The 14,951-nt window shown below is 40.0% G+C and overlaps 1 protein-coding gene across 1 annotated transcript in view; it reads right to left on the reverse strand.

The window, feature by feature from the left end:
* Positions 1 to 1,521: 1,521 nt before the first annotated feature.
* The window catches only part of LOC139727626 (uncharacterized), a 42,652-nt gene continuing 29,222 nt past the window's right edge, over positions 1,522 to 14,951 (reverse strand). The window contains exons 5-10 of the mRNA XM_071638607.1: positions 11,051 to 11,228; positions 10,375 to 10,549; positions 8,766 to 8,936; positions 4,721 to 5,002; positions 3,492 to 3,653; positions 1,522 to 1,641 (exon numbers count right to left, since the gene is read on the reverse strand). Of these exons, the coding sequence (XP_071494708.1) occupies positions 1,522 to 1,641; positions 3,492 to 3,653; positions 4,721 to 5,002; positions 8,766 to 8,936; positions 10,375 to 10,549; positions 11,051 to 11,228 (1,088 nt within the window). The remainder of the gene's footprint in view (positions 1,642 to 3,491; positions 3,654 to 4,720; positions 5,003 to 8,765; positions 8,937 to 10,374; positions 10,550 to 11,050; positions 11,229 to 14,951) is intronic.

Consider the following 14,951-nt stretch of genomic DNA (forward strand, 5'->3'; position numbering starts at 1 on the left):
TATTTAATAGTTAACTAACCTGAAGCAATTTTCCTGTGGTATCAAAGGCTATTTCATTTCGATAGAAGGTGCATTTTTCACAAGTGTCTTGAATGAATATAGTTCAGTGGTATCCTTTATTTGCCCAGGGGGGTTGTCCTATACATCTGGTAATCTGGTCCATGGTGTCTAAATGACGTTTGAGCTATCATGAGCTTGGGATTACGAAGGTGATAGTCTTTGGTATGCAGAGTCGAGATGGGTAGGGTTGGATGCTGGAGTTAACAGTGTGCAGGTCGTGGAACAAGGATGGGAGGGTGTTCGAGGTGTATTTATGCATGAATATGGCGGATCGCAATGTATGAATGTCGTTTATTTTAAAGATTTCGCTAGCGCTTTGCATCCAGTGGAAAAGGCGCTCTATAAATGTCTACTATTATTATATTTTCAATTTATGGAATGACGGTTCAGAGCTGCGCAAAATAAACGTGAATTATCACAGATACCAAGTGCTCTTTTTTTTTTGAACCGGTTAATTGACTGAATTTCTGTTTAATTCGAATTTGCCCATACAATATTGCAATAAGTCGTTTGAATCGAAAATTGAAGAACAGACATTATCAAACTCCTAATCTCTCTCTCTCTCTCTTTCTATCTATCTCTTTCCTGTATGCGCACACACAAATACACATCTCTATATACACTTATGTGTAACGTTGTTTACATACACAGAAAGTATGTGAATGTGTGCATTCCATACTTTATTATGTCTTTCAGTTCTTTACGGAATCACACGTGTAGCTGAATGGAAACTACATATGTGTTTGAAAGGCGTGTTTGTTTGTTTGTTTGTTTGTTTGTTTAGTATGTATGCATCTCCTTGTCATAGGGAATTTATTCTACACAAGGCAAGCTAATGCAATGCGTCTTTCATTTGAAATGTTTCTTGGTTTCTCAACTCCTTTTTGTCAAACGCAAACACAAACACACACAACCACATACACGCACACACATATACACACACGCATACACAAAGAAAATCTGTTACTACGATATTGCATTCAAGGGAAATGTTTATTGTCACTTTGAATTCGAACAGACGGAATTCGAACAGACAGGCACAGAAAAAGAAAAATCTAATCGTTGATTTTATGCACCACACCGTTAAAAATAAGATGATAATTGATAAAAGGCAAATTTCTATTTGGTAACCCCCGGTTATCAAAAATTGCATCGTTTATTAACCTTGATTAAGCTCAGTGGGAAGAACACGATTAAAGTTAACAAAGGTTATAATCACGATAATACGATGATAATCGAATACCTGTCTCTTCTACGGATCATGACACAACGAATGAGAATGACCTTTCGTGCGTTTGCAACTCATTCCATGTCACATGAACTTATCAGTATTTGCAAGCGTACCGATTCAATCTAACAATTCTCATGAACACAATTGCTCTTTTTTATGCTCACTGTTAAATCACAATTTTGTTTCGATAAAATCTACTGCGCTCAAAACACCTTCTACAACAGTGTGGATTATTTCGCATGGACTGGTCGCAGCGAATCTACGTAAAGCCATTCCAGAGCGCGGTGCGGCGAGAGCAGCTTACAGTAGGACACTCCTTCAACCTGTGAGAAATACGATGTAGATGTCACCTGTGGTTTGACGAAAAGAGCAAACACAAAGACACAGTAAACGACAAAAAAAAAACAACCAAAAACCCAAACTTAAGGAGACTAAAGAAGGAGCATTAATCTTTTGAATACACCAAAGCATTTATCTTTAGAGTGACGGAGGTCGCGTGCATTTACTGACACATCATTTTCTTTAAGTCGTATTCTCACACATAATCTGCAAACGATCTGTGCATGTCTTCAATAATTCGAAGTTTTGTTTACACGCGAACCTGTGCCCATTGCTTTATAACAACTTTATGTTCAGAATCCGTTATGTAGAATTAGTGATCATTTTAGTATCATATTATTACACTATTCTTATAGAAAGGGCCAAAGTATTCCTTTCATTTGGAGAAGATGAGAAGTTTCTCTAACAGTCAGGCCAGTTATGACTTGAAATACTTAGTGTCAAAAGATCCACACTTTTTCATACGGAATGGTCCGTAGGCCTATTACTGCCCCTGGTTGGCTCGCAAGCGGAATAGATGTCTTCGTCAACGTAAGAGGGCAGCAAAACTCCTGTCTACCTGCACAGGATGACGATGCTACCAGCAGTACCGGTGAATATATATTATCTAATGAAGCGCTATGGAAAGAAGGTACTTTGTCAAGATAATGTATTTATTATTTTTTTTATATAATATTTGTATGATATAATCATTTATATAATCATTGTTAGTCCCGTTGGCAACGTAATAATATCAACAGTGTATTTGGCGGTGCCCTGAGATATAAGTTATTTGACTGCTACCAGCTGGCTACGTTGCTTATGCTATATACGTTTTCACAAGGAGGTACATATTGCAATAGGCAACCTCTTTGGTTTAAACCATGTTCTCGGCGGCCACGGCAATCGCGTTTCAGGGCAACGTGGACAAAACGGGACAACACGGGGGACGGGATGAGCAAACGTGACAGGCAGTGATTTGCCGTGTAAGATTTTCAAACTGTCAAAAAAAAAATTGCCGAGGCAGTCACGGCGCTGATTATTAGGCCGTCATAAAACGGGGTGAACGCACGTCATAGGCCTTAACAAGACTGCCGTATTAATTAACCGTAATTTCCCGAGGGGAAATCGGTGTAGTCTAGCCTGACTAGACGTCTTGAGAACGGCGTCTGATACCTACATAGTCACTGAAGTAAGGATCGACCCTCTTAACAAAAATAGAGAGAGAGAGGGGAGGGGGGAGGAAGGGAGAGAGGGAGGGAGGGAGAGAAGGAGGATATCCCATCTACCCACGGAGCACTCCGTTTCGTTCAAACGGGGCTGCAGTAGCCGCCGGGACATTGTGTAAAACTGCGTTTACACCATGTTCCCGGAGCCCACGGCGCCCCGCCGCCCCCCGCTTTCCCAAAGCGTATAGTGTGCCGTGAGTAGGTAGGAAATTCTTCTGTTTGTGTCCCTCCGTATTCTCGTCTTGTTCATTCCAGTCCTCACTCCGATGAACATGTAGCTATCAGACTCCGTTCTCACGGCGTCTGGACAGGCCAGACTTCACGATTTTTCCGTTGTGTCCCACTACTGACCGCCTCCAAGTTTTGTTACGGCCGGTTACGTGCTGCAGCGTTTTGTTGGGTTCACCCTGTTTTATGACAGTCTACAAGGTTTGTCATTAGTGCCGGGTCTGCAACGGTAATTTTTTTTTTCCAGTTTAAAAATCTGACACATCATCAACTGCAATCACGACCTGTCATGTCTGCCTATCCCGTCTCACCGCCTTGTCTCATGTCCATCCCGTTTTGTCTACTGTGGCCTGAAACGTAACTGCCGTGGCCAACGGGAACATGGTTTCAAACGCAGTATAAACGCAGCATTAGATGATACGTACCTGAAGAGAACCATCAGCTAGGGATGTCAGATCGAGCTCAGTGCTTAGCCATTCATCCTCCGATGACGACTCGACGTCGGCTTGGAAGATCATATCGTAGCCTCTTGTCATGCGCTGGAGGACGACGTCGGGCGCGATGGAGAGGGCGTAGTCGAGAGCGTTCTGGAGAACAGCAAAAATGTGAAAGTGAAAGCCATGCAGGCTTTTAGTCTCAGTTCTTTTTTTTTTTCTCTCCATCCGTTGTTCATTAACAACGAAAGATATGTCACTGAACATGGCGTAATTAGATATTCATCCCTTCTCATTTTAATTTGCGAAGTCCGCATATTATGTCACCATTTCCAGGGTATCCGTATTTGAGAATTTATATAGCTGTAGAAGTCAGGTCAAAATGTTCGATAGAAAATTAGAAATCGATAAGCGGTAAAAATGTATACGAATACTTCATCATGAAAGCTGTAATAATGGACACGATCGCATCATTTCAGTGACGTCCAAGGATAATATTAAGGTCTTATCAATAATAATCATCTAGGATGAAACATCAGATGCCAACTTTATTCTTCGAGCACCATGTCTACAATCTCTCGAAACTTCTCAGGGTTATTCACGATTACACGAAGTTGCATATATGCACATTCATAAAAAATGGTAATGGCTAAATCTTGGTATTTGTCACCTCTCGATCCACATGTGTGTCGTCAGCGACATTTTCCATATTATTTTCAATGGAATATTTGAAAAATTCTAAATCAAATATTGTGGTTTTGAGTGTGTTCCCAGATACAAAATCAGTCAAATACGCTTTAAAAAAATGAAAAAGTTGAATATTTAGCTCAAAAAAAGGGGGAGGGATTCCCTCATCCCCACCGTCAAAGTCCAGAAAATTCCAGGGACTCCCCCCCCCCCCCCCGCATCGCGGGATAGCCACCAATACATGATGCCTGAACTAGCGCGAGGCACAACATTCGTGAATTGTACATAGTGATATTACTTGCGTGCAGATACAGGGCAAATGAGAGGTCGGGTCCCGACTGATGCGTGCATCAGCGTACGCACAATACGTTGTTTTGAAAAAGTGGACCTTTCAGATTTTTTATGTATTTATTTTTATTTATCTACTTTTTTTTTTGGGGGGGGGGGGTGCGTACGTACACCATGGGCCTAGTGGCAACATGATCAAATGAGTTGAGATACACAGTATATTATAGCTAATTAAGAGCGCCCACCTCGTTGATCTCCTTACAGGAGACGGCTGGAGTTTGTCCCGCCTCCGGCACCACCGCCGCCACAGCCTCCCGGCTCTTCATCTTCCCGGCAATCTCCGTGGCGGACTCCTCGATGCCGGAGAGATCCATGGCGTTGGACCGAAAGGTGACGAGTGACGCAGTGGTGATCGAATCGGCCGTCAACACAGGTGTGGACGAAGCGAACTGTCTGGAGGTGGAGCTGCCGACGTCATTGATGTCGACGGGGTACGGTGATGAAAGATCGAAGCCGGCGATGTTTGCCTTCGGATTTTAAGAAGGGAAAAAACGCCAAATTATAGTTTCCCCGCGATCCCCGTACGTCTATAAACGTCTGTGTGCGGCATAACATTGTTTGGCCATTTTCGGACCACCAATTAAAGACACCAATGACAAAACACACTGTCAGTTTGCTAATGGCAATGACAAGCTCAACATCCCGCGTATACCCTTTTGTTTAGACAGGTCAGTGAGTAAAATCCCCAATCAACGCTCATGATATCATGATAATCCATTATCAGCCCGATCAGGTGCTGTTCTAGCTGTTCGATAGCGTCTTTCAATTTCATAATAGCAAGCCTTGTAACCGTTTACTATATATGCGACGCAAAGGCTAAGACGCCGCTAGTAGGCGCTAGTATACAAATAATACTTGGCCTTGAGAGTTTTAACAAGAAACTCGAAACTAGGCAAAGTATATTTGTTTTATATTTTGGATCAAAAATTTGAATAAAAAGTGAAAATCATTTTATATAGGTCCTAGGCTTAGCCGCACTGCGGCGGCAGCGCAGCGCCTGCAATACGCAACAGTGCGAAAGATCGGAAATTGAAAAACGTAGTAGCCGTGGCACCGCCAGAGTTGCCCGTCGCATGTATCCAAGCGCTCGTATGGCCGCTGCAAACCTGAACACTAGTATTCGGGACCGGACGCGGACGGGTACACTTGATTGCAAAGAAGGGTGATTGTGACATCATTTTGCAAATAGTATACTATTTGCAAAATGTCGTCATAAAAGTGACGTCATTTTGCAAATAGTACTTCATGGAGTGTCAAACACACCAACACTCTAAAATAGTTCAAAATACCTATAATCACGTGAAGCTCTTTTAACCAATCAATGGAAGACAAATTTTTGATCCAAAATATAATATACAAATATACCAGGCCTGAGAGGCTCTGGTTGAAACTATGCGCATGAGGTGACTTCAGTAGCACTATTTTCTGAGGGGCGCAGCCCCGAAGAAAATAGTGCTACTGAAGTCACCTTGTTTACCCCCTTTTTTAGGGCATCTTGCTTTACTCTTTTCAAGAAGATTGACAAGTCATTCACGCTCGGGAAAGCAGTTCAGCAGGAGGTCAGCGCGTACGCGTACTATTCAAGAGACAACTGCGCGCTCAGCCGCTAAAGTGTACTCGGCCGGTGCATTGCTGTACAACGTACTAGTACTGGTAAACATGCGCAAACTGCAAACTTACTACGCGCTTCATACATAATGCAATACTCCTACTGCATCCGATCACTGTCAACACAAGTACGTTGGTGCGGTGATTAGTGCGTGCTCGAGCTGATCGACGATGTGACTGTGCTGAGCTGCAGTTGATTGTGTTTTCTGTCGTCTTTCTAGCTGTCTGTGCATGAATATGGACTATCATTTCCTGTTAAAAATACAAGTATACATAGCAAATTTGGGTAGCCACGGCATTCAGTAACAGCGAGTCTTTAAGGTTAGATTAAGGTTAGAAGTCAAAACATCGAGTGCCACTGTAAATTCGTGTGGTTCGTGTTCTAACGCTAACGTAAACAGTTAACATTAGACTCTAACTCGTTTAAATAGACACTCTAAAAAATGATTATTAGGATGAGATTACGGGAACTTAAGGGTCTACTGTTAAACAGGTAGAACTAACGTTAGGCTTAACTAGATCTAACTTGCGCTAACGTTAGAAATAATGGCATAAGCAGGCTTACTATCTACTGCAGTTTGTCAACATCTTTTGGGTGGGTCGCTCGAGTTAGTGAACTGCGAGACCAACTTTCAAACCGCGAGGCATGAAATCGCCAAAATTTAACAGTCCTACACTGGGAAATCCTTTGAACGATCTTTTATTGGCATAGGTTTCTATATCTCTATTCTACGAGTCACGACATGCATCTTCAAAACCAGGGCCAAATGAGGCCTAACCAACATTAACACTCGTTAGATATTAGAATAGATCTAGGCCTACGGTACGTCGAAGAGCCCTAGCTTGCTTATTGTTGTCTAATTATAGATCTACAATATCGCCTACTCTGTTGTAACGTAATACAATGCCATGATCATCTTTTTAGGTGGAATGAGGGCTTTATAAGAGTCTCTCTGAGTCTCTCTAACGTTACACGTAGTGGCCCGAATTCACGAAGGTGGTACAAATGAAACCATGGTTCAAACCATGGACAAAAACCATGGAACGCCAAGTGTCGCATGGAATATTTCGTTACGAAATCAGTCATTTCGTCGATGAAATGATTATTTTGTAACAAAATGACAACATTTTGTAACTAAATGAACATTTTGTCCATGAAATGATAATTTCGTTAACGAGACGGTCATTTTGTCGACGAAATGACCAATTTCGTAACGAACCGAGCGACACTTGGCGCTCCATGGTTTTTGTCCATGGTTTAAACCATGGTTTCATTTGTACCACCTTCGTGAATTCGGGCCATTGAGTGTTCTCGCGAAGTGAAGGCGCCGCGATACCCATTCATTTGTACATGAAATCTCTCGCGAAGCGAAGGTGCTGCGATACCCATTCATTTACACGTGAAATATTTCGCGTCGCGACGCGAAGCAAAAAAGGCGCGAAAATCACCAGCGTGGTATAGTTTTTACCATTTTCCCTAGGGAGTATAGTCATACGCGGATTTGTATGGTAGAATTATGTTTTGTTGTTTACAGTGCTCTCGACCAATCAGAGGACGAGAAGCAATTTGTGAGGGATATAATATACAAATATTGACTGCTCATGAGGATAATTTCCTCCACCATCCGAATACAGAGCAGTTAATATTTGTTTTATATACCTCATTGTTTAAGACTTAACCAAGATCTAGGGCTAGACAAATACGAAGTAGTTGTAAATTAGGCCTAAACGTTAGCCCTAAAATCAGGCCACAGCCTGCGCTTGCTTGCATGGTTTTCGTGCATTTCGTAGACTACCCAGTACATTGTACTCACTCACACGGCCTTCGGCGAGCTCCTGCATAAAATCGTGGCAATAGATTACAGTATACATCCAGTTTCCCGTCGCTCGTGTTTTAATTTGATATTTCCAACATGCTGAGATTTGTCTCTGCTTCGGGATCCTAAGAAATCCTAATTGCAAAGTGTACGATCTTTGATCCAGCTCACTTCAAATCACGGAGGAGCGCTCGATCACCATGCTACAAAGTTGAAACATGCATATAATAGCCGCTAGTAGGCCTCTGCAGAGGCCTAAATAGTAAAGTAATAGAGTAGTAAATGTTGTATTTCGAAGCCGTCTTACTACCAACAGTTGAAGTGACAATGATTATGAGTCGAGTTCAGTTGAGTTTATTTTTTTTTTTCTATACACGGCTTAAAAGCCTGCATTCAGTTTTGTGTGTGTGTGATCTTTTTTTTAGCAAGGCCGTGTTTTACATTGAGTAACAAAGGATATACACAGTGAAATTGCAAACTTATACAACGATACACAATAAACACCTCTAGGACTTCCCGGCTTCCCCCATTTTTTTTTTTTTTGCATAATATACAGGATAAATATTGGGTCTAACCACTCCCTCCCCCCCCCCCCCCCGACACACACACACTTTTTCTTCTTTGTTTTGTTTTGTTTTTAACCCGGGAAGTGGCACCAGAAAAATGTGGTTCAGCGGTTTTGTTGTCGTTGTTGTTTGCTTGTTAGCTGATGAAGCCCGAAAGTGGCGACAGCAATATAAACTGCCTCCCCCCCCCCCCCCCCCCCCCCCCCACACACACACACTTTTAAAGTGAGTTCTTATACCTGAGCCACGGTAACCCACTGCGACTCGCCACTCGTCTCGTCCCACTCGAGCGTCAGGGCTGTCGTAAGGGGCGCCATTTTAGCTGCCGTCTCTTCGTGGTACCTCACAAGCATGTCCCTGTAGAAGTTTCGGCTGACTCCAAGGTTATACGAAATGAAGGCCACGATTGGCTGGGTGGAATCAGATCGACATTTCAGAAAGTGCGAATTAATGTTGGTTTAGAGCAGGACAGGTCACATACATAAGCAGTATTTTACCTTCCTTCTATCACTCTCCATATTTCGCTCTTGTTTATTCTTCCTGACTTTTTTTTTCTTCCAGGTAACCAGTTACAAGAAATAAAGTGACAAAGAATATTAATTGAGGATGGAAATGACATGGAAGTGTTCAATTTTACACCATTAGGATTTATTGTTATTAGGAAGGAAAGATATCGTAGAGCAAAGCACATTATATCATAAGCAGTATTTTACCTTCCTTCTATGACTCTCCATATTTCGTTTTTGTTTATTTTTCCTGACTTTTTTTTTCTTCCAGGTATCCCGTACCAAGAAATAAAAGTGACCAAGAATATTTGAGGATGGAAATGACATGGAAGTGATCCATTTTACAACATGAAATGTACTGTCATTAGAAAGGAAATATACTGTAGAGTAAAGCCCATTACATCATAATATTTGAAAAAAATCATAACAATCTATAATAGACAGAGTTCAACTTGACTACCTGCCCTACCCCCCCCCCCCCCAACAAAAGAGGTAGAAAAAGAAATGACAGAATGAGAAAAGAAAGGGAAATTGATGTAAAAGCTTGATGTAAAAAATCGCATAAAAACCTACCTACCACGCAAAAAAAAAAAAAAAATTAGATATCCTGCTTCTTTTCTGTAAACAACCTCAGATGGGGTTTCATGTTTCCGACTTTTTTTCTTGGTTACGATTCAGTTACAATGAAATTGTCCATGCATTTCTTCATTTAACTAAGTTTTGTCTCATTGTAAACAAATGGCGTGTATTTAAATCTCATTTGAATATGTCACATTGTACTTTACTTTGGTTGTATACATATATCATATTGTATACTTTCGTCGGGAATGAAATAAAATGAAATGAAATGTTTTCGTACATTTATTTATCTATTTATTTATGTATTCTGGTGGGATAGTGAAAATCTACTAATGCTATATGAAAAAGAATACATTCTAAAAGGAAATGAAAGCTTATTCGATAAAAATCGGTTTGAAATGGCTACGATATTCAAAAACAAAGGGGTCCTATTGGAAGTTGGGGCCTAACTTTTATTTGATTTTATTAGGGTTTTTTGTGTGCAAATGCCATAGAACTATTACTGGCGGTTTCAAGTACTATAGATTTTCCAAGAGTGAGATATTCTAATCACCGTCAATTAATTCATCACACTGAAGGATATCGGTAAAACTACCATCAATTGATGGTCATTTATTATGATTATGTCCACAGAGCACCAAAGTGGACTTTTACTCGTTTGCTGTTGCTGTCACTTTCGAGCTGTTATCGATCTGTTAATCTTACTTTTTGATAATTATAACATCCCGCTAATAAAAACGATGGGCCATCGGCTTTCCGATACCTCAGCAAGAAGCTCGTGCGCGACCTCCAGTTCGACGTCGGCAGGTAGATCTTCCTGCGCCACAAACGAAGGAATTGCACCCGAGGCGAACTGAAAGTGATTAGTGCCCTCTACGATCACGACAGGTTTGGTGGCTATGAGGTCCGAGTTTCCATTGGCAAGTTGCACCAGCTCTCTACAAAGAAATAGGATGGTGATATTGACGTCAACAGAAAAATAGATACCTTAACCTATATACCAAATTTTACTACCCTGGAGCCTGTACTCTCAACTGAATTTCATTCATCATGCATAGTTCAACAATAAGTCATATTCCTTATTTATTATGTGTGTTCTTCATGGAAATCTGAAATGAAATGTTGTATGCCATATTAGTATTAATGATAGTAGACGTTATGGCGCCACTTGCGAAAAAAAGATATCTAGGTTCAAGGTTCAACGTTCAAAGTTCAAATTTATTTTCATTTCCATCAAATAAACAGAGAAAATTATGTACAATGTATAAGCGGAATATATTTGTAATAATTGCAACAACGTAAATCAACAAATTACATGTGATGATAATACTATATGAATAGTTTGTTGCAACTCCCAAGACTTTAAAAAATTGTTTGTTTGTTTATTTGTTTGTTTATCTCCCATTTCAATGTACAGGAATGCAAATTTGGAACGCTACCTGAAAGGGATGGCGTTTCTCGTAATGCGCACCTGTCCGTCGAGGTCACCGCTCAGGTGCATGACGGGAGTTGGAAAGGCATTGAGGTCTTCCGTACTTCCGGTCAGATACGAACCCCACAACATCATGCCTGCGATATCGTTTGGGTTCTCGTCTACATACGCCTGAATAAAAACGCCTTCGAGAGAAAGAGGAAGACATTCAAAAATACCTTCATGCTTTGGGTAATGTTCGTTATTCCGAAGGTTCGTTTGTTTTTCCCCAAAAGTTCGTTATTCCGAGACACACAAATTCCAAATACCTAGGTGTTCGTTAATCGGAACATAAATGTGGTGTTATTCCTGAGGTTCGTTAATCCAGAAATGAAATAAGGTTCGGTATTCCGAAGATGAAAAGGAGGTATTTTACGTATCAATGATTTTAACCTTGGGAATTACGAACCTATTTCACTGTCAGATTGAATAACAAACCATCGTCATATATACCTCAGGGCCTATTTCATTTTTGGATGAAAGAACCTAACAAAGTGTTTTAGTAGAAGTAGCAGTGGGCGTGGATGTGCTAGTGGATGAGTCGTAGTAATGACTTAAGTAAGTTTAGCTGGAATTGATTAGGAAAAGGCTCATCTTAATTAATTAAAGCCAACTGGTGACGGAAGATAAAATGGTGGCAGAGTGACAGTGCTTTAAGGTGGTAACACGATGGAGTCGTTGTGGTATTGCAAAATTATAGATTTTGTCTGGCGGAAACACTAATAGTTGAAATAAAGATAATTTTACGTCTTTCTATTACAACCAGTGTATAATTTCCTGTCGTTACCACCCGCGTATTATAATGGCATCTCCCATCAATTTTATTCTTAATTGCCACCTCCATCACAGCAATGAATTATTTTGTTTCCATCGCGGTTATTTCCGTATTTACGACTATATTTGCTTTCCCGATGGGAAGTAATAAACCCAATTGCACGTCACATCAATGTTGTCACTAATAACATCAATACATCGCCACACGTTGGAGGAATCTCATAATTGATACTAATTTTCTCCTATTTCATGCAAATTCTATAGCGTAAAGGTTACAATGCATAAAACTGGCCAAACTTGCTATCAATGATAGAATTGGAGTTACGTTGATTATTGTTATCATGCCCATTTTTAGGTTGTGAGGTTATGACATGGTTAGCTCACTCATATTTGCATATTCATATCCACTGTACACGAACAAGTTTGCAGAAGTTAGCAAAATTTCAAAATGTCATAACTTCCTTATTTTTCATCCGATTTCAGTCAAATTCTTATCGTTGAACTCGTAAGATTTTAATCTTTTTATCAAACTAACTTATATTTGGACAGGATTTCCCCTTTAACAGTTTAAAATCAAAATGATTTGCGTCAATTTGTACAGCAGTCCTTTTCGCATATCGTATTGAATACCTCTGCCCTGAGCATTCTTCTTGGAAGAAGAAGATGTTCGTCTACAAACAAAAGAATATGAATAGAAAATGAGCACGATTTTGACCACGTTAACTACTTAACATGAGAATTATTTGTATTCTAAGAAAAATTGACGGCAATGATGATTATGATGATCATCATGTTGATAACAATAACATGGAAAGTAACGACAATATCAATGATAATGATAGTAATGGTAATAATAATGATGTTTATTTTGATAATAATTACAGTAGCAGCAGTGGTATTAGTTTATAGTAGTAGTAGTAGTAGTTGCAAAAAAAAATGATAATAATGATCATGATGATGATGATGATGATGATAATAATGATAATAATAATAATAATAACAATAATGATATCAATAATAACAGTAACAATAAGAAGAAGAAGAGGAAGAAGAAGAAGAAGAAGAAGAAGAAGAAGAAGAAGAAGAAGAAGAATTGATTCATTCATCCTAGCGTATCATGTCGCAATATGCCTGGTTGATACCGTTTGCTGACTACTGCTAGTTACCTGGGGCGAACCAAGAAGATCGGCATCTTTCGCTCGTTTTCTTGTGTGGGTTTACTAGGTTGGTGAACCATGCTCCTTGCGATAAATGAATGAAGAAGGATCTTTTACGTGCGGGAGTCGTGGCTAATTTACACACGGGACCTCCATTTTGATCTGCTATTTGAGGGACAGAGTGTTTTTGTCACACTTTGCCGGATAAGGCAAACGCATGAGAAACGAATGGCGATTTTTGGCATCCGTTGATATCCGTTAAAATGCGTGTCATGTCCTTTTTATCTTTTGGATGGACGTTTACCTTCCGGTGATTTCCGTCAGAGCGGCCAGAATACTTTGTGCATGCACAGAGGTCTTTTTTCCCTCGCCAAAAACGGACGCCAAAAACGGATAGCACGATCTGATCCTTGTCCGAGAATTGTACGTTTTCCCCTGTTTTTGTACTGTACTCTGTGGGTTTTCATGCGTTTTTCATGCGCCAGGCATCCTGCAGAGTCCATTGCTGCAAGAAATGGAACGGCTATGTACAGCACATCAAACGCATACGCACGGCATAGCCACAGGACGACTACCGCGAGCAAAACGCATGTAGTTACGGATGACAAACACACAGGATGGACATAAGTGATGATCACAGCATATCATCAGGATATCTACAGCATATCTACAGGATATTTACTGAACAGGACAACGAAGCTGATGTTTAATGAACACGTAACGGCTATGCAGCAACTGACTCTTGCAGCGACATTTAAAACCGTCGATCTCTGACGTTCGATTCATTCATTCATTCATTCATTCATTTATTTTTCATTTCCAACAAAAACATATAAATATATTACAAAAATTGAATACAGTGCATAAATTTCATCATACAAAGTAAAGGATAAATTTACAGAAAACTTGTAGGTATAGGAAAATGTTGGAAATGGGGAGGAATGCTAAAAAGCTGAGCTTGTAGGCTGCATTCCCCCCACACGTAATACAAGAAATTATATGATCGATAGACTGATAAGCATTGAAAATGGATGAAACAAAGAAACTAAGACAAAAAGACCTATAACCTAACTTATCCGAAACAAAAACCCTGAACAAATCCCTACACTACACTAAGTCGCTGTCATGCCGGAAAAGAGAGGAGAGAAACAAAATAGTATGTGTGTGTGTGTGTGTGTGTGTGTGAGTGTGTGTGTGTGTGTGTGTGTATGAGAGAGAGGGGGGGGGGAGAAAGCAGCTTAATGCGTGGTGTGAAGATAAGAGACAAAAAAAAAAATAGGACACGAGAGGTAGTGGATGGATGGAGCCGCTTAGCTGTAATTCCAATAGAATATAAGGTTGGATTTTACACTTCTTTGCAACCAATAAAGAATCAACAATTCTTATAACTGTTCAAAATATTTTTCTTCAGATTACTCTTAAAGGAACTTAAACTTGGAGATGTCCTCAAACTGTTAGAAAGGTTGTTCCAATATTTAGGTCCAGCAAATGTAAATATAGAATGTGTAAACATTGTTCTAGTTAAAGGCAGATGGAATTCATCTGAGTGACGAGTTGGATATTTATGGAACGAGCGGTTTCTCGCAAACATGCTTGTGAAGACAGACGGCAACAAATTATTAGAAAGTTTATACATAAATTGGCCAAGACAATAATAATAAATATCAGTTATCTTTAAAATTTTGTTTTCAGAAAATAAAACATCGGTGTGGGCTCTCCAAGAAACATGACAAATTATTCGAAGAGCTTTTTTCTGGAGACGGGACAGTCTGTCGAGATATGATGGATGTGTGTTCCCCCAAGCTATGATGCCATAATTCAAATAAGGTAAAATCAAAGCTGAATATAACATTAAAAGGGTGGGAATAGAAAAATAATATTTAACTCTATTAATAACACCAATATTTCGAGATATTGTGTGACAAATACTATCAATAT

The sequence above is a fragment of the Diadema antillarum genome, unplaced genomic scaffold, assembly GCF_040938485.1.
Source record: "Diadema antillarum isolate AM-2024a unplaced genomic scaffold, OU_Dant_1.0 seq00000137_RagTag, whole genome shotgun sequence".
Classification (NCBI taxonomy): domain Eukaryota; kingdom Metazoa; phylum Echinodermata; class Echinoidea; order Diadematoida; family Diadematidae; genus Diadema; species Diadema antillarum.